The 19,997-nt window shown below is 48.6% G+C and overlaps 1 protein-coding gene across 4 annotated transcripts in view; it reads left to right on the top strand.

Moving 5' to 3' along the window:
- Positions 1 to 15: 15 nt before the first annotated feature.
- The window catches only part of DDX24 (DEAD-box helicase 24), a 23,884-nt gene continuing 3,902 nt past the window's right edge, over positions 16 to 19,997 (top strand). Inside the window, exons 1-10 of one of the 4 annotated variants that reach the window (XM_081047598.1) lie at positions 16 to 109; positions 960 to 1,679; positions 5,346 to 5,894; positions 7,066 to 7,219; positions 7,441 to 7,956; positions 10,113 to 10,188; positions 12,610 to 12,798; positions 14,111 to 14,240; positions 15,727 to 15,998; positions 18,864 to 19,097. In XM_081047598.1, coding sequence (XP_080903724.1) covers positions 965 to 1,679; positions 5,346 to 5,894; positions 7,066 to 7,219; positions 7,441 to 7,956; positions 10,113 to 10,188; positions 12,610 to 12,798; positions 14,111 to 14,240; positions 15,727 to 15,995 — 2,598 coding nt within the window. In that variant the 5' untranslated portion in view covers positions 16 to 109; positions 960 to 964 and the 3' untranslated portion in view covers positions 15,996 to 15,998; positions 18,864 to 19,097. Of the gene's footprint in view, positions 110 to 591; positions 745 to 959; positions 1,680 to 5,345; positions 5,895 to 7,065; positions 7,220 to 7,440; positions 7,957 to 10,112; positions 10,189 to 12,609; positions 12,799 to 14,110; positions 14,241 to 15,726; positions 16,218 to 18,863; positions 19,098 to 19,997 lie in introns of those variants that run through there. The other 3 variants (XM_081047597.1, XM_081047595.1, XM_081047596.1) reach the window with 3 other exon arrangements.

The following is a 19,997-nucleotide window of genomic DNA, read 5'->3' as shown; positions in this document are numbered from 1 at the left end:
GCGCCCGCGTGCGTGGTGTAAGCCCCGCCCCGGAACTGCGGTCGGCGCTGCAGCCGAGGGAGAGCGGTGGCGTTTCGCGAGGCGCTTGTCCTGCCGGCGTCTGCTCACTGTGAGTACCGGGGCTCGGGCCGGTACCCGAAAGGAGCTGGGGGCGGGCTCCGGGGCGCCCACGTCGGGCCTCTTCAGCTCACCGGGCTCTCGGGTCCAGAGCGGCGGCCGCCGGCCCAGTCGAGCAGCCCGTCGACCCCGCGCCCGGTCCCCTTCTGGGGCTCAGGGCTCGGAGGCCTCGCCGTCTCCGCGTCGTGCGCCTGTTGGTGCTGAGCGGAGGCGCTAGCGCCTGTCACGGGGCTGGGCTTGCTCCGCAGTCGCACGCCGCCGGCGTCCCCTGTGCGTGACGGTCCCGGGGCCGCGCGTCGTGGAGCCCCCGGCGGTGGCGCTGGCGGCGCTCAGCTGCGCGGGGGGGGGCCTTCGCGCGCGGCCCCCTGCGAGGCGCCATGCTGCGCGGGTTGGGCGTGCGTCACCTGTCGTGTCGGCGTCGGCGTCCCGGGCGACACAGCCCCTCGCGGCCGCTTTGCCGGCGAGGAGACGGGCTCGGGGATCGGTGCCGTTGGCGCGGGGCGGTCCCGCTGGGGACGACGGCTCCCTGTCCCTCGTGGTTCTCGCGGGGTCCGTTACCTTGCGTCACCGCTCTGGAAGGGACACCGGGGACCGAGTCCCACCGAACTGCCACCGCGTCAGTGGTTTGTAAGTCAGTTAAAATGGGGGGAGAAGACGGACGGGTGGCTCGATTTGTGGGCGCGTTTCTTTTCCTTTTCTGATGTTCCCTGGCCGGGAGCATCCGTGTTCGGAGCCGGCTTCGCAGGGCCTGATCGTCTGGAGGCCGCTTAGAAGATACTTGTTGCCTCAGAATCCAGTGCTTTTCAGTTGCCAGTCTAACCGAACACTTCTCTCCTTTTCAGCGACCATGAAGTTGAAGGAGCCAAAATCGAGGTCCAAGGCACCAAGCTATGGCAAGTTTAAGACAAAGGGCATCAAGGTTGTAGGAAAATGGAAGCAGGTGAAGATTGACCCACATATGTTTGCAGATGGACAGATGGACGACCTGGTGTGCTTTGAGGAACTCACCGACTACCAGTTGGTCTCCCCTGCCAAGGATTCCTCCAGTCTCTTCTCAAAGGAGGAGCCCAAGAAGAGAAAGGCACACGCTGTTTCAGAAGGAGAGGAAGGAGGAGATTCTAGCTCCTCGAAGAAAAAGATGAAGTTGAAAAAGAGGAAACATGTGGAAACTGAAGGAACCAGTGCCCAGAAAGAGGTTCAGGTTAAAGATGCTGAGCCAGAGCCCCCGGGAGATGGTACAGTTTGTTCTGATCCAGAGGTAGGGGAGACGGCATCAGAAAGCCCAGCCCAGGCTGTTCCAAAAAAGAAGAAAAGGCAAGGGAAAAAAAAATCAGAGCCTTCCCAGGGTAGTACTCCAAACGTGCCTAAGAAAGCGAAGACGTGGATACCTGAAGTGCACGACCACAAGGCAGACATATCAGCTTGGAAGGACCTGTTTGTACCCAAGCCAGTTCTCCGAGCACTCAGCTTTCTGGGCTTCTCTGCACCCACACCAATCCAAGCTCTGACCTTGGCACCTGCCATCCGTGACAAACTGGACATCCTTGGGGCTGCTGAGACAGGTAAGGGCACCCTTATCCAGCCAGGCCAAGGTTGCTTCTGGATGGAGCCTGTGGCTGCCGGCAGGCTGGATCCAGACTGGGGAGAGAGGCCGAAGCAATGGTAAATGAAGGTGTTTGAGAAGCCAACCAGCTCTGGGTTGAAATCTGCCATCTCCTAATTGGTACCCCAGGCAGGTCACTTTGTCTCTGTGTGTCGTATAGGCACTATTATAAAATGGAGATAACAATACCTACTTCTTTTGCTGTGTCGGTTAAATGTAAATGCTACAGCAACCTGAAATTTACACAGTACATTGTGAGTGATCTGCAACTGGTTTTTTTCCTGTTCTTGGGCCTTTCCTAAGTGGCTCAGAGGGGTAAACTAGGGCTAAGATCAGCCTTCTGGAGAGGTAGATCTTCATTAGTATAAGGGATAAGTGTCCAACTCTCAACTGTTGTCCGGAGGTAAAAAGGGCTGTTTTGGGACTTGGTGAGTTCATTGTCATTGGAAGGATTTGAATGTGTGATAGATAACTATTGGGTGGATTTTGTAGGCAGATTTGGGCATCAGGTGATTGTTGGGACTAGGCATTGTTTCAAGTTCCCTTATTCCCTGGGCCATCTAAGACTTTGTGAAGCAAGACAGGTTGACTCTCCCTAGGTGGACTAAACTGACTAGGGGAAGTGGCTTGTACTGCCTGAAACTATTAGTCCAACTAGACCAGCAGTAACTAATAGAAATATATATTTCAGTGCCAGTGAGCCACATACGTAATTTTAAATTTTTTAGGAGCTCTGTTAGAAAGGTGAAGAGTAATAGGTGAAAAGTAATTTTTACAATATATTAACCAACTACATAAAATATTTCAATATGTAATTAATGTAAAATTATTAATGACATTTTACATTCTTTTATACAAGTTTTAAAAATCTCATGTATTTTGAACTTAACAGCACCTCTCAATTTAGAGGAACCACATTTTAAGTGCTCAATAGCTATACGTGACTAGTGGCTACTACTTGTGTGGCATAGGACTAAACCATCTAGACACTTGGTACCTTGGGTTTCTAGCAGAGTGGTCAGGAAACTTGGGGTGAGGTCCTACGTGAGAGTCACATAGATGGAAGAGTCAGGAAACCCCAAGAAAAGGGAATGGAGGTAATAATAACAACTCAGAACATTTACTCAGCATTTAAAATTCATCGTGCGCTGTGATACGTGCATTATGTTGATGAAGTCAGTTCTCAACCACCCTGAGGTACATTCCATTATTATTCCCATCTTACTGATGTGGAAACTCTGCCTCACAGAGGATAGACAGCACCCCTGAAACCACACAGCTGCAAGTCATAGTGCCGGGATCCTAGACTGGATCGTTACGCGTTCTGCTACACTGCTTTGGTATGTGCAGAAGCCTGGAGGTAGGTTCTGGCAGGTGGAGGCAAGGCTGTGTGAGCCATTGTGGCTAGATAGAACCTGACCTTGGGATTCATACCACAGCTCCTGTCACGCCTCCACATGGATTGTTGTGAGTCTGCAGGTCCGAGTCGAACAGACTTGGGGCTGTGGACAAACTGCTGCCCATGTAGATAACAAATGTACCCCTCGCCCACACAAGATGCTTTCGGCCCCTTTGGAATCTCTCCTTCCCTGGCCTCCTTTTCATCCTCAGGCAACCTCTGCTAGATTTTCCTATCACGATAGATGACATTTCCAGAATTTTATATATTGGAATCATACAATATGTATTTTTGGAATACGGGTATCTGTTCTTTCAATCGGCATAACTTTGAGGTTCAACCATGTTATTGAAAATACCAGTACAGTAAGTCTTCACTTAATGTCTGTTAATATTTTTTTCTCTTCTTCTACCTTCTTTTGGATTAAATGTTTTTTGTGATACCATTTTATCTATTTATATTGTGTTGTTAGCTATAACTCTTGTTATGTCCTTGTAGTAGTTGCTTTGGAGTTCACAGTACATACGTCTAATGTGTCACACTCTACCTTCGAGTGACAATGTACTACTTTACCTGTAGTGCGAGCACCTTACAAGAGGATGTTTCCGTTTCTCCTCTTCTCTGTGCTTTTTGTTTTATACTTTATGTGTTAGAAATCCCAAAATACATTTTTATTGTTTTTGCTTTAAGTGGTCAATTATTTTTAAAAGAAGTGTAAGTAGGAAAAACACATCTTTTGTATTTACCCATGTTACCATTCCTGGTACTCTTTATTCCTTTTTGTTGATCCAAATTTTCATCTGACTCATCATTTCTTCTGCATCAAAGACTTCCTTTAATATTTCCACCCCCTTCCACCTCCCCCGCACTCCGGTGCAAGCCGTTGTTTCTCATCTAGTTGTGTAGGACACAGCTCCCTGGCCCATGCTGGTGTTAGAGCCTTGCGTTCTCCCCTGCTCAGGCAGTCGGTCGGCGGTCGGCCGCTCACAGCCGCTCACGCTGGTCACCGGCGGCTCCTGGCAGCACAAGCAGCCCACAGCCACAGGTCGCTCATGGCAGCACACAGCAGCCTGTGGCAGCTCACGCCAACCTCCGGCTGCTCACCGCAGCCCAGCTCCAGGGAGAGCTGTTGTTCACAATCTTAGCTGTGGAGGGTGCAGCTCACTGGCCCATGTGGGAATCGAACCTGCAGCCTTGGCGATAGGAGCACTGCTCCAACCACCTGAGCCACCGTGCTGGCCCCTCCTTTAATATTTCTTATAGTCCAGGTCTACTGACAATAAATTATTTCAGCTTTGTACACCTGAAAAAGTTTTTATTTTGCATTTGTTTTGAAAAAGGTTTTTGCTGAGTGTGGAATTCTAGATTATCAATTATTTTTTTCAGTTCTCCAAATACAGATGTTGTTACACTGTGTTCTAGCTTTCATTGTTTCTGATGAAAAGTGCTATTTTTCTTATCTGAAGTTTTATGGGTCTGTTTTTGCTCTCCTTTCCTCTTACAGTTCTTGCTTATAGTACCTTGTTTCCTTAGGAGTTATTTTTTACTGAGAGCTGCTCATTTTCCTCTGAGAATTCTTTGAGGCCTATGATAAAGGTTTCTTCCTCCAGAGATCATTTATTTTCTCTGCTTAGGACGTTAGAACTACTTTAAAGTCTCAGCTTGAGATGTTTTGTTTTGTTTTTTTATTTGTTTGTTTGTTTTGACCACCCTGATGTCGTGAATTTGGACTCCATATACATTCAAAGGCCAGGTTGAAAATGTTCAAGCATAGACAAAAGCATGCTAATTTAAAAATTTTTTCCTCAAAAACTAAGAAAAAAATTCTTTTTACTCCCTCCTACCCAACCAAAGAAAGGTCTTGGTAAAATACTACACAGATGTCCATTCCCCGAGCACCATGTGTTCCTTAGCAGCCTCTCTCTCACTCACGTACAGACACGCGCACACACACACACACACACAAAACTTGCCCATCTCTTTAGTGTGTCATTGTTTGGACATGGATTCAGTGCCAGCCTGCCAGATTTTCCTCAGGCTCCTCCTAATTATAGGTGCAGTGCTGTAAGGGAACCTGTGCAGGGGGAAGGAGCTTTGGGTTGGGCAAAGTGGCTCTTGGCTCTTTGAAGGGTCCTTTATTCTGCATAAAACAACCCAGACGAAAGTATGTGCATTTGTTGATTTGGTTGTCCGTCCCCTCTCTCCCCCGTTTGTTTTACTTCTAAGGAAGTGGGAAAACTCTTGCCTTTGCCATTCCAATGATTCATTCAGTGCTGCAATGGCAGATGAAGAAGAAACCTCCCGCAGCTCTGAGTAACACAGGAGCGTCACCTGGCGAGACCAGAATTGAGGCTGAAGCTGAGACTGGGTCACCAAGCAAGGCTGCAACTGACTCTGGAGCTTTGTCAGAGGAGATTAGAACCGAGAGTGAAGCACTGCCCCGCGAGGCTGGCACGAAGGCTAGAGCACCACCCAGCACGGCAACAGCCAACGCTGGAGCTGCCATCTCAGACCAGTTGCTCCCCTTCTGTGATGATGATGCTGGTGAAGGACCTTCTTCCCTGATTAGGGAGAAGCCTGTCCCCAAACAGGAAGAGGACAAAGAGGAAAAACTTGATGAAGAGCAGACTGGAAAGCTAAAACGAGAGGCAGGTGGCAAGACTGCCACCTGTAAAGCACATCCAGAGCGTCCTCTGCTTGGCCTGGTTCTGACTCCCACTCGAGAGCTAGCTGTCCAGGTCAAACAACACATTGATGCGGTGGCCAAGTTTACAGGTGAAGTTTGCTTCCATTTAATAAATATTTCCTGGGAGGATCTTAAATGCTGGGGTGGCAAAGGTGAATGAGCTGCAGCTCCTGCCCCGACGGGAAACCTTTCTCATCGGTCACAGAATTAAAAACCCTACTGAAAATTGAGTGGCACTGTCTCAGTTCTCCTGAGAATGATACATAGCTAATGCCATTCTAAATGCTTAGGAACTTAGTTAATTTATTGACTACACTGGATGCTGTGGCAGGGGTTGGCAAACCACCTGGTTTTGTAAGGAAAGTACAGCCGATTTGTTGACGTGTTGTCTGTGGAAGCTGTTGTGTGACCAAGGCAGAGGGGAGTAGAATTAAAAGTAGTTAAGCCCACAAAGCCAAAAATGTTTAGTGGACTCTTTAGGAAAAAGTTTGTCAACCTCTGCCTTGGGGCATTTAAACTTCATTCTCTCAGAGAATTCCTTTGGGGCAGGGCTACCTAGTGGGTATTTTAATTATAACAAAAGCAGCAGTTACTTACCAAACTTACTGTGTGCAGAGCACTTTGCTAAGCACTGTGCCTGCATGATTCTGTGTGTGAGAGGATATTCGGAGTAATTCTAATTGAGGGGAATGGGTAGGGCTTCCTAGGAGAGGTGTGTCACAGCTACAAGTAACGTTATTGCCAGCCTCGTGCTGCACCGCTCTCAGTTTTTCCCGAGCTTTGAATGTAAGCATGCCTGGGTTCAGATCCAGCCCGTTGGTTGTAGTTGGAGGGGACGGAGAAGAAAGAAATGCGGTTGAGGAAGTAGGCAAGGGCCAGGTAGAAGACTTGGTAAGTCCTCCAGGAGTGGTGCCAATGATCAAGCCAGGTCAGCTCTTTTAGCACCCCCTGGAGAGAGGAGCAGTGCTATCGTGTTTCCCTGAAAAAAAAGGCCTAGCCAGACCATCAGCTCTAATATGTCTTTCGGAGCGAAAATCAATATAAGCCCCGGTCTTATTTTACTATAATGTAAGACCAGGTCTTACATTAATTTTTCCTCCAAAAGATGCATTGAAGCTGATTGTCTGGCTAGGTCTTATTTTCAAGGAGACACGGTAGTAACGGACAGTCTCTGCTAATTTGGGGGTGCCTGTGTCAGCTGTGGAAGAAAATAAGCAGCTAGATTGAATAACAGCATCCCTTATGTTTTGTGTACCGTAGGAATTAAAACTGCTATTTTGGTTGGTGGAATGTCCACCCAGAAGCAGCAGAGGATGCTGAAACGCCAGCCTGAGATTGTGATCGCCACTCCGGGCCGGCTGTGGGAGCTAGTTAAAGCAAAGCACCCGCATTTGAGCAACCTTCGGCAGCTCAGGTGAGAGACAGTAGCTCCCCTTTCCCCCTCATCCACTTCATGTTGTGAAGTGGGCCTCAGGTGACACGGTAGTGTATGCAGTGCCTCCTCCCTGTTGTTGCAAATCGGTGATGGTGGTCGTGGGTGTGTGTGTGTGTTTTGAAGGTGGGGCGGTAGTAGAGTGCTGTACATGATTCCTCTTACCTGCTACTAACCAGTTCACGTGCGCTGGCCCACCACAGGTGCCTGGTGATCGATGAGGCAGACCGGATGGTTGAGAAAGGCCACTTTGCTGAGCTTTCCCAGCTGCTAGAGATGCTCAGTGATTCCCAGTACAACCCAAAGAGACAGACTCTTGTTTTTTCTGCCACACTGACCCTGGTACATCAAGCTCCTGCTCGAATCCTCCACAAGAAGCACACTAAGAAAATTGACAAAACTGCCAAACTTGACCTCCTTATGCAGAAGATTGGCATGAGGAGCAAGCCCAAGGTCATTGACCTCACAAGAAATGAGGCCACGGTAGAGACGCTGACAGAGACCAAGATCCATTGTGAGAATGACGAGAAAGACTTGTATCTGTACTACTTCCTGATGCAGCATCCAGGCCGCACCTTAGTGTTCGCCAACAGTATCTCCTGCATCAAACGCCTGTCTGGGCTGCTGAAAGCCCTGGACATCATGCCCCTGACCCTGCATGCCTGCATGCACCAGAAGCAGAGGCTCAGGAACCTGGAGCAGTTTGCCCGTCTGGAAGAGTAAGTCAGGCCTGCGCCCAGAGCCCAGTCTGGCCGTTGGGTCAAGGTCGCTGGGATGGTGGGGAGATGGTGGGAAGCTACCTTCTGTCATGGGGGCCTTATCAGCAGAAGGTATCCTTTTTTATGTGCCGTGTGAGGCAGGCTCACTTAGTAATGCCCAACTTAGAGGTCGCTTAGTAATGCCCAACAGAAAAGAAACTTCCTTAATAATGAGTAATGGTGACAGTAATACCAACCATTATTGAACACTTAGCAGTAGATTAAGTACGGAGCTGGCATTTTAGGTAACCTGTCACATCCATTCACTTCTAGTGTTCTTAAGAAGCAGAATAGACTGTCTGAGATCAAATCCTGGCTGTGCCACTTCTAGCTGGTCAAATTACTTCTCTGTGTTTCAGTTTTCTCATAAGTAGTACAACAGAAGCCACCTCAGAGGGCTGTTGTGAGAATTAAATGAATTTATGCACATAAAGTGTTCAGAACAAATCCTGGCACTTAGTATGTACTTGCTAAAAGTTAGCTTTCATATTTACCAGTTGTCATCATTATTCTCATTTTATCGATGAAAAAAAGTAAGATCTAGAAAAGCTAATCAGCTTGCCTGAGGTTTCTCAGCCTGGCAGAGCTGGGCCTCAGACAAGCCTGGCAGACCCCAGAGCTCATGCTGTGCCCGACATGCTGTTGTCGTCCATCTGCTTTAGGGACAGGCTGATGCTCAGGCAGCAGGGGCAGATTGTCAAGATAAAGGCCTGGGCGATTGAGGCCTATTTTAAACTGACATTTGCCACCGTGTTTTTTTGTCAGGACGATTAATTTCTAGAACAAGTGTCTGGTTTACCTCCCTTATTGAATGTTGGTAGGTAGAGTTAGTAGTTGACTGGATCAGGGATTGGCAAACTATGGCTCATGGGCCAAATTTGCCTCACTGCCTGTTTCTGTAAGTAAAGTTTTATTGGAACACGGCAAGGCCCGTTCATGTATTATCTATGGCTGCTTTTGCACTGTAACGGCGGAGTTGAGTAGTTTCAATAGGATTATCACCCACAAAACCAAAAATAATTTATTTGGCCCTTTACAGAAAAAGTTTGCTGACTTTGACTTAGAGCAGTGGTTTAATGTTTTACAAATTTTACTTTGCATCACATTCTGCAGACCTACTTCAGAGACACAGTGAGTGGGGACCCTAAAGGGCCCATAGAATCTTAAGTTTTTAAGACAGGCTTCAAGTGCTTTCAGTTTTCCTCAAACTATACATATGTTAAGAAACATCATTCCACACATATTATCAAGTTCTTACTGTGAACCAGGCACTGCTCTAGGGGCTGGTAATAGCACAGTGAATAGTGCGAAGTCTCATGGAGTTTACATTCCAGGGGAGGGAAGTAATAAATTGAAAAGTAAGTATATACCATGTTTCTACGAAAATAAGACCCAGCCGGACCATCAGCTCTGATGCGTCTTTTGGAGCAAAAGTTAATATATGACCGGGTCTTATAGTAAAATAAGACTAATTTTTGCTCCAAAAGACGCATTATAGCTGATGGTCTGGCTGGGTTTTATTTTCAGGGAAACACGGTAGTTATCACGTGGTACTAAGTGCTAAGTAGTAAAGTTATGTGGGGAGTGTGCAGACTGGGTGTTTGGTCAGGGAGGCTTCTCTGTTAAGGTGAGATTTAAGCAGAGAATAAATAGAGAAAGTAAGGAAATGGGAATGATCTGAGGAAGACCTTTAAAGACCTAAGATATAGCAAGTGCAGAGGCTTAGAGGCAAGGCCACGTTTGACATGTTTGAGGAAGAGCAAGGACATGTATGTGACCAGAGGTGAGTAAGTGGAGGGTGAGAGGAGATGAGGTCGCTGACCTAGAATATGTGTGGCCTCACTAATTCGCTTGAGGTGGTCTTTGGTATTGCAGAGCGTGGCTTGGTGACTGTGGTCAGAGACCCAGGATTGCATCCTGGCTCCACAAGTGAATAGCCGTGTATGTACCTTGGGAAGTTAATCTCTCTGAGCCTAAGTTTCTAAATCTGTAAAAAGGAGGAAAATAGCATTGTGTCATGAAGTGTTTGTAAGGAGGTAGTGTTTAGAGTACTCAGCAGATGGGAAGAATTTGATTAGTGACAGGTGTTACTAATGAGCTTTCTTTCTCTACCACAGTTGTGTTCTCCTGGCAACAGATGTGGCAGCTCGGGGCCTGGATATTCCTAAAGTCCAGCATGTCATTCATTACCAGGTAGGGACATCAGGGAACTTGTAGGCATCTCCCAGCATCAAGTGGGGAATTTTGAAAGCAAAGATGGGGCGCTGGAGGAGGAGCTGTCAGTCCCGAAGCTTCATGCAGCAGAGAAGACCACTGACGTCTAGTGATTGGCCAGCTGCTGCCACTTCTGGAACACAGTGGTGACACTTATTCTCATAACCTCTTGGTAGTGTCTGATGTCAGAGCCTGGCTCTCTTTGACTTGAGCAAGCTACATGATCTTGGCAGGTGACAGTCTTCGTTTCCTCCATGAAATGGAGATAATAAGCTTAGGATGTGAAGTGGTTACCTTGGTGCAGAGAAGTAGAAAAGTGTGGTAGGTAAGACCTGCTTCGGCTTAAATCCCAGCTGTGTAACCTTGAGCAAGTTCTTTAGTCTCTCTACCTCAGTTTCCTCATTTGTTAAATGGCAGTTATTATAGTATCTACTTCTAAAGTTCTAACTAAGTAAAATAAGTTATTTCGTGTGAAGAGCTTAGAAAACCGTGTAGCACATTGTAAGCACTTAATAAATGCTAGCTGCTGTTGATAGCGACATTAGTGCATGCCCCTAGTGAATATTAGCATAGGGTGGTGGGTGGAGCCACACTTCTGAGGTTTGATGCTTGTTGGCTGCTTCATAGTTGGCCAGCTTTGGGCATGTGACCTGCATCTCTTGTTTCAATGTCATTGTTTGTAAACGGAGTAATGATGCCACCTCCCCTGTAGGATTATTATGAGAATGAAATGAGCTAATGCCAATGAAGCATTTAGCACGGTGTGAGTACTCAATAAATGGTAGTTATTCTGGCATTATTGTTTCTCCTTTTTAGTGCTTTATGCTTTAAAAAAAATTTAGGGTGGCAATTCAGTTTACCAAATCTTTATTGTTCTTTTTGGTAAAGAGGCTGGGTCAGCTGTATGAGATACCCAGATGAACAAAATACATTTCCAGCCCCTAAGAACTAGGAGATCCTCTAGAGGAGATGAGGTGACGACAGCCGTAATTTAAGGCAGAAGATAGTAGAAGGTTACAAAATACAATGGGAGAGAGAGGTAACTTCTAGTTTGGGAGGTTGGCAAGTGCTTTCTAAAAGATACTTGGCATTTAAGGATGGAGAGGATGTGGGCATGCAGAGGTAGGAAAGGAAGGAGGAAAGAACATGGGAAGGGGGCAGTTGGCTGAGAATGAGAAGAGGAGGTGTGTTGGTAGAGGAAACTGAAGAATGGCAAACAGTTCATTTCTAGCACCATTATAAACCATTCACAGTGGTGCTTGGAGCACTGCATTGGAAAAGATATTGAGCGTTATCTGGGCTCAGTGGAGAAGACTGTTCTTGATTAGTGGTGTGTGCGGTGAGTGTGGAGGGAGAGGTTGTAGCACCCATGCCACTTTCTCTGTGGATGACATATCCAGTCTGTATTGGAGTAGAGGCCACGTAGCCCAGGGGTTAGCATGGACTTTGGAGTTGGACTGCTTCAGGTCGAATCCTGGCTCCACCCCTTAGTTGGATAACCTAGGAGGAACTGCTTAACATCTGTGTGTTTCAGTTTCCTGGTCTGTGATATGGATCATCTTAAAGCATCGTTTTCATATTATTGTGAGGAGTAAGTGGAATGATACATGCAGAGTGCTTAGAATTGCCTGCATTATAATTAAAATGTTGGTTGTGATTAAAATCATCAACTATCCATGCAGAGTTAATGAAGAGCCAGTAGAGTTGTTTAGAGGGGGTATGATGGTGTAGGGACGGCCAGGAGAGCAGTTTCCAGGCTCTCGGCCTCATGTGGAAAGGTGCTGGCTCGGTTATTTGATGGCCATCAGCTGGTACCAGTTGGACATTAGCCACTGTTGTTTTGTATATAACTGCCGTGGCTGCGTTAGCAAGTGGGGTTAGCAAGTGCGGATGGCGGATTGCAGATGGTACGGGTTGTGTGTTCCTGCTTCCTGTGTCTCGCCCAGCCGCCAGTGAGAATGTAGTGGTATGAACCCCCTATCTGTGGCTCCATTGTTGTTGCTTTTCGGCCTCAACATCTCCTCCGGTTACCGGCTGGGAGCGGGAGCTGAGACCCTGTATTACAGAAGGTCAGAGCTCTGACTCAGGAAGATGATATTGGCAACTTTGGGCCGGGTCAGGGAGAGTGGGGAGGATTAGAGACCAAATGAGAAGTGGCTGCCATTTTCCACTTGAGTGTCATGAGGGCCGGAACCAGGACGGGCCTGGGAGGGCGGGCGTACACAGTGAGGCCGCAGTAAACCTGGGACTGAGGGAGAAGGGCTGGGTCGGGCCACAGTGCTGCGGAGGCTTCTACTGCTTGGCTGAGGGCGGAGAGTCCCGCGTTGGGCTGCTGGCCCTGCGGGGAGAGCAGTGTTTGCTGAGGGCCACATGTTGACTGCCCAGTTCCTCCTTTGGCAGGTCCCTCGCACCTCAGAGATTTATGTCCACCGTAGTGGTCGAACTGCTCGTGCCACCAATGACGGTCTCAGCCTGATGCTGATTGGGCCTGAGGACGTGATCAACTTTAAGAAGATTTATAAAACCCTCAAGAAAGATGAGGACATCCCGTTGTTCCCTGTGCAGACAAAGTGCATGGACGCCGTCAAGGTAAAAGAAGTCAAAAGCCCAGGGCTGATAAGGGGAGGGCCTGTACCTCAGCTTGGAAGTAAAACCCTTGGAAACCAAGTAACGGTTCTGCCAGCCGCTAAACAGAGATTCATTTTTTAAAAGGGAGGGGAATGGGGGCACTGTACCTGCGATGAGGGAGAAAGGGTGCGTGGCCAAAAGTGAGAAGTTTTCTTTCTGAGCCCCTTTTTCACTGTGTGCCCCTAAAGCCTTTACCCCCACCCCCTCCTCGGGACAAGGGCAGTGGGCCCTGCTGCCTGGACATCCCATGGGATGGTTGTAGGGAAATGAGGTCAGCATGTCTTACCTAGGCAGACATTCAAGGTTTGTCACATTCCTAAAGCAGACGCCAATAATTCCTACTTTTGGGGTTATATTTTATCTTAGCAGGCATTCATTGAGTGGGTACTACCTACTGTGGACTAGAGTGTGTCAGATAGGGGTGGACTCTCCGCAGAGGTCCCCTGGCTTGTGAGATAGGCCAATCCCATGCTAACGTTCAGGTACAAATGGAGCACTGGAGACTGGTGGGCACCTGGTCATACAGGTAGGAAATGAGGTTCCCTCCGAGCTTCCTGCAGGCCGAGATGTCCAGAGATGACGAGGAGATGAAATTCCAGTAATTGAGGGAGCGAAAGTATGGAACAGCTCAAGGACTGTTGTCTCCTCAGGCTTAAAGGGAATGTTAGCTATGTGGGGAAATACGGTGGGAGATGAAGATAGAAAGTTGGAGATTACAGAGAATTCGCATTAGTAAAGAGGATTAGGGGCCACCTGGCTTTCCTTGACCCCTTTTCCCCCACTCACATCACAAGATTTTGTGTGTGTGTGTGTGTGTGTGTGTGTGTTGTTACTGAGGTCTGACTACAACACTGATGAGAGGGAGAGTTGAAATGTTTTTGGCGAAGGACAACGTGAAAGAGGGAAGGCAGTTCTGTGAGTTTTTGTCCCTGTGATTGAGAGCTGGGGCCTAACTCAGGGCCGTTGGGGTGTTTCAGAGTCTCAGCTCAGCTATGGAAGCCAGCTGAGGTGCCTGGGAAAGTGTTCCCTTTGGACACCTGTAAATGGGCGGTCTTAATGACGTGGACCTACAAGGGGAGCTTTTCAGGCTTGTTTGGAAAGCTGATTCTTGTGATTGTGTGTGTACACACTCACATGTAGCGATTGCCATCTGCGTTTTTATCAGAGACCACTGATCTCAAGAGCGTTTTAAAAAACACAACTTAAATGAGACTTTGCTTCCCAGAGGCCTGAACCCTCAGTCAGATGAACACTTTCTGTTCCTTTCCTCCAGGAGCGAATCGGTTTAGCGCGACAGATTGAGAAAGCTGAGTATCGGAACTTCCAGGCTTGTCTGCACAATTCTTGGATTGAGCAGGCAGCAGCTGCCCTTGAGATTGAGCTGGATGAAGAAATGTACAAGGGTACGTGGTGGGCTGGATGGGACTTGAGCAAGGGTACGTTCAGCTGGGTTTTTTTTTCCCTTTGTTTTTCCCTTCAACTTTTGTTGGAACCTCCTCACTACCATGGGTCCTGTCAAAATTGGCAAGATGCCTTTCCTTCTTTGTGACAGGCCCTAGTCTCAGATGAGCCTAAAGCCCTCAGCCTTTGTTCCCTCTGTCTCGTCTGTCAGCTACGTCCCTCTGTGGAGAGGCAGTGGGGTACAGTGACATCGGGGCAGGCTCTGCAGCCAGACCGCCCGTGTTTGAGCGCTGGCCATTCTCTTAACTGGCTATGTTACCAGGTCAGGTTTTGTAGTCTCTGTTGTCTCTAGGCTATCCTCATAGAGAAAACGCAGGTTGTAAAGTACCTGCCTCGTGAAGTTGTTGTGAAGATGGCGTGAGTTAATGAGTATAAAGTGCGTACAGCAGATACTGGCAAGAAGAAAGTATTTGGTACATTACTTACTGTCATGATTTTTACTACTACACCTGTCTTCCAAGCTAACGAAGCATCTCAACTGCTCTCCACAGTCTCATGACATAAACAGCAGAAATTATCCTTTTACAGGTGGGAACTAGAGGCTCACAGAAGAGAAGCAACTTGTGCAGAAAACAGCTTCACCACCTACTAAGCCCCAACTTTGAACTTGGGCCCGAGGCTAAGGATTCAGGGGTGAATCTGTGTGGTCCCTGCTCTAGGAAAGCTCCCGAGTCTAAGTGGTAGAACCACATCTGGAACTGACAGCACCAGAGTTAGGTCCAGTGCTCTTGCCAGCCCACAAGTGGGCTCAGCTCGGATGTTGGCATCTCGGTGCCAAAGCCAGGAAACTCAGAGGCAGACTTACTGCTGTCAGCTCAGCATGGAAGCCAGGAACAAACCACTGGGCTTGATGACAGTGAGCTGGTCCTCCTGGGGGCTTGGGCTTGGGGCCTGAGCTGCAGCTGTACGAAGCCCTGGCTTCTCTTCCTGAGGCCAGGCTGGCATGGAGTCCTGTGGCTGTGCCTGCCTCCACATGTGCAGCCCCAGTGCTGGTGGGAGGTGCAGGAGAGCTGGGCTGCATAGACGCTGTTATCTTCTGAGGGGTTTATAGCTGTTGAGTTGCCAAACCCCAGGCAGCAACTGGGTGGGTTGTGGGAAGAAAACAGATCTTCAAGTCCAGAGACGTGGCTTCTAATCTCAATTTGACAGCCAGCTCTATGACCTCTGAGTTTCCTGGACTGTAAAATGAAGATACTGCCTGTCTTACAGGGTTTTGTGAGGTGTGAAGGACAGTGGCCCCAAGTTTCCCTCCTAAACTGTGTTAGTTAGCCGTACTAGCTTTTGCAGAGAACTTTTGAGCCCCATCTCCCCAAAACAATTTTCCAAACAAGTTCCAAAACAATTTTCATCACAAGTACTATCCATCAAGGGAAATCAAATGCTTCTACAAATCATAGTCAATAACGATCTATTTTGTATTGTTTCCAGGAGGAAAAGCTGATCAGCAAGAAGAGCGTCGGAGACAGAAGCGGATGAAGGTCCTGAAGAAGGAACTGCGCCATTTACTCTCCCAACCACTGTTTAAAAATGACCTGAAAACCAAGTACCCAACTCAGTCTGGCAAGCCGCCCGTGCTCATACCTGCCCCCAGAAACGGTGCGTCTGCTTTGAGCTGCCTCTCCAAACAGAAGAAGAAGCAGCCAAAACCAAAAGGGCAGCAGCAGGAAGAGCCACAGCCAAGTACAAGTGCAAAGTAACAGGTCAGTCTGCTGGTGACCCCACGTTGTGTCTGTGTGCCCTGGTTATATGGAAAACCCTGCCTTTCCTTCCACAGCGCCCCAATCACGGGAGAGACTGTGCAGGTTTGTGTCGTTGTGGAGTAAGAGTTCTGTGCAGCGGCTTATGTACTTCTGTATTTCAGTGTTTACAGGCTTCTTGTGGATTCAACTTGGTTTCCTTATTAAAAACAATAGAACCAACATGTCATTCTGTGTTTTTAGCCAGAATATGGGGGACACTGTTAAAGTCCTCTGGCTGCAGGATGCACGTGGGGTGCGTCTCACCCCACTGGACGCTGTGGATGGAGATCACTGTAAAGTCACTTCTGCCTGGTCCTCAGCTGTGTTTCTGCCTTTCCCCAGACAGAAGCATAGCAACTCCTTAGCTCTGCTACTAGCTCGCAACTCGTCTTAGTCACCCCGAGAGGTGGGCAGGGAATAGGACGCTGTCCTCAGGTTCCAGGAGAACAGGCCTCATTAATATCCCAGAGCCACTTGTGGGGAAGCCGGGAACCGTGTGCTGAGTCTGGGGGTGAGGCACTCAGGATGTGGCCCTGGCCAACCTCACTGGCCTCATCTCTCCACTCCCCTCGTCTGTGACAGAACTGGTCGCTTCCCTTGTCCCAAACCTTTGCATAAGCTTTTCCCTTGGCTTGATTGCCTTTCCCTTCCTTGAGCACTGCTTCGTGTTCTCTAGGTCCCTGCGCCCCCAAGAAAGTGCAGTGTCCTGCTGTGGGTTCCCGAAATACCCGTGCTTACCTTCTTCACGGTACTTGCCACACTCATGTTGTCTTCTGCTCTCATTTCTGCTCCTTGAGAGCAGAGGCTGATTTATTACCACTTGCAGCCCTGCAGGTTAAATCAGGGCTTGTAAATGTGAGCTGAGGGAACCAATGACCTCCCGGTGCCACCCCAGCTTTCTCTGGGTCAGTCTGGATGAGTAGCCACAATTGCCACAGTCATAGGGTAGGATGGCAGCGGTATTCCCTCAGCCCCTCTGGGTAACTGCAGCGGGATAGTTGGCCTAAACTCAGATTCAGGTATCACCGAGTGTTGAGCAAGTACCAGGCACTGTTAGTTACTGTAGTTATCGTTTCGTTTCCGTCAAGGCCCTGAGTCATAAGTCTTGGTATCCTTTTTTGTAGTTGAGAAAGCTGGCACTGGTTAAGACTTGCTCAGGCTCACACTCTGCCAGGTGGCAGAGCTGGGCATAGAACCTGGTCATTTCCTTGTGGGCCTGGGGCAAGTTCATAAAACTGTTAGTCTTCAGACAGCAATGTTGCCAAAGACTATCTCCCCAGTGATACCAGTAACCTGGGGAGGAGAAGCCGAAGAAAACCGCCCTAGTCTGTGAGGTCAGCTCCTGAGTGACAGCTGTTGGCATGGCAGGGGGACTCTCCATTTTCCAAACGATGGAGATTTAAGGAAGCTCAAGGTCCCTTAGCAGCACCTGAGCCAGGAGAGGCCTGATCTCTCAACTGATGTCCGTTGACAGCCTGCCCTTGCTCTCTCACAGCAAATTCTTCTGTTTTTGGTGGGGTGACATGTTAAGGGTGGTAGGTTTTCAAAGACGAGGCCGGTCTCCCAGGCAGTCCTGCTTTCTGACCTGGTGTGAAGCTCACATGAGGCCGTGGTTCCTTGGATGCCTCTCGCCCAAGGGCAGGGCTTCCTGAGTATCTGGACCTTCCACGAAACAGAGCCCCCCATCTACTCACACACAAGCCCACGGGTTCCAAACTAAGAAGCTAGGACAAAGGTTGTTGTGGAAACCAGTTTAATTCTGGGAAGATGTTTTCACCGAAGCTGCCTAGAGAAGCTGTAGGGTCTGGCCAATGTCCCACAAGACCTGGGGCCCCTGGGCAGCCACTCACTGAGCCACACCGCCACCCTCATTTCTGCTCAATGTGGGACTATGTTTGGTGCCTCGACCACTGTTTGGAAATCCACAGAGCCACTGCCAAGGTGACACGTCCCCCCATCTTGCACTGTCCCGCTACTCCCCTTGGGAAGGGTAGGTTGGGAAGTATCCCATTTGTAAAGCACTATGTGTCAGGTCTTGTAGATGTTTTTGCACACATAACTTCGTTCCACTTTAACCAATAATTCTGTGATATGTAGTTACTGTCTCCATTTCATTAACGTGGGAAGTGTCTTTTGACCAAGGTCACATAACTAGTAAGTGACAAAGTCAAGATTCAAACCCAGGCTGGCTCCAGAACCCCTTTGTGCTTGAAATAGGAACCTAGTCAAAAGCAAGTACAGTTTGTTCTTTTTGTTGCTAAATATTCCCATTGATTTATAAAGTTTCCTTTGGAATGAAAGTGATAAATGCAATTATAAAGACAGACTGTCAAAGCAGCTTTCCTTCCAGCTTTGGGTCTGGAACGCGACGGCTACGTGGGCTGGGGTGGAGAATCATCCTTGAAGTGTGACTGCTAGCACGACTGGCTGCTGTAGACAAGCAGGGTAACTCCATAGATGATTGGGTTTTAACAAGTTACAGGCTGTCCCCAACTGAAGACGTTTTGACTTTATGGAACGGCACAGGTGACACACGGACTCGGTAGAAAGCGCAGTTCGAATTTGGATCTTTTCCCACGCTACTAATAGGGTGAAATACGTCTTGTAATGTTGGGCAGCGGCTGCGCGCTGCGGCTGTGGGCCAGCCACCAGTTCAGGAGGTGGACTACCAGTACTCTACACTGGACGCTCGCCAGCACTTTTTAGATACCGTACTTTGTGTTTTCTTATCCCGTCGTGTCTGTAAAACACCCATCTGTGTCTCGTTGTGGTAAGAAGAGGAAGGCAATTTTTTAAAAAACATTTATTTAAGTGTTTTTTTTCCAGGACCCATCAGTTCCAAGTCAAATAGTTGTTTCAATCTAGTTGTGGAGGGCACAGCTCACTGACCCACGTGGGCATTGAACCGGCGACCATGTTAAAAGCACAGACAGCACTCTAACCAACTGAACTAACCGTCCACCCCCAAGGAAGGCAATTCTTGAGATGAAACTCAGGATAATGGCCCAACTGTTGGCTAATGGAAGTGTTCTGAGCATGTTTAATGTAGGCTAGGCTAAGCTGATGTTCGATAGGTGTATTAAATGCATTTTTGACTTAAAAGATTTTCACCTTAGGATGTGTTTATTGGGTGGTAACCCCATCATAAGTGCTAGAGCGTGTGTACTTCAAGTTTCACTGAATTCTGCCACTCCCCTTTCTCTAGTGCTTTCTCTTAGAGATCAGATCTGCGGGAAGAGAGCAATGGTTTGGATTTGGCCAGTGGTTTTTGTGGAAAAAAGGGAAAGCAGAGGGTGAGCATGAAAACAACTTGGCCTGGCTCCCTTGGGCATTCTGACTCTAGAGAGATAGGATCTCTCCTGGGAAGAGGGTCCCGTATGAACACTGGTGGGCCCTCGGGCCTGGAAGCACAGCATCCACAAGCTAGCCTGCCAAAGAGAAAGCTCGGCTTTTGTGAACGCTGCACAAGCCACAGGTGCAGACGTGGCAGCCAGTGCTACTTGTGCTGTGCTTGAGAGCCTGCCCGGGGGCCCAGGACCGATCTCACAACCCGTCAGAGCAGCCGGGGACGTTCAGCGCAGTGTCGTGTGCCTGCCCAGGAACGGGGATCCTGACACGTACAAATCATGTCATGTGTTCCCCCCACTCTTCCAGTGACTGTCACAGACCCCCGCACTCCTACCCAGAGCCGGGTGCGACACTGAACCAGTTCAGATCAGGGTCAGATTTATATTCCTTGGAAGAGTGACATAATCACTTAGCTTGAGCCCTTGGTTCCAAATTCAAGCTGAGGGCAGGCTGGGAACCTGGGGTCCCTGCCTGGAATTAAAGCACCCTGACGTCTGCCTTCACAAAAGCAGACACCCGGTACAGACCTGAAGTGTGTGTAGCAGACCTGGGGCAGCCTGCTCTCAGCCGCCCTGGGCAGTCCGGCCATCGGCAGACTGGCACTGCAGCACC

This window comes from Rhinolophus hipposideros (assembly GCF_964194185.1).
Source record: "Rhinolophus hipposideros genome assembly, chromosome: 5".
Lineage (NCBI taxonomy): Eukaryota > Metazoa > Chordata > Mammalia > Chiroptera > Rhinolophidae > Rhinolophus > Rhinolophus hipposideros.
Note: the sequence above shows the minus strand (reverse complement) of the source record. Positions and strands in the feature narration are given on the sequence as shown.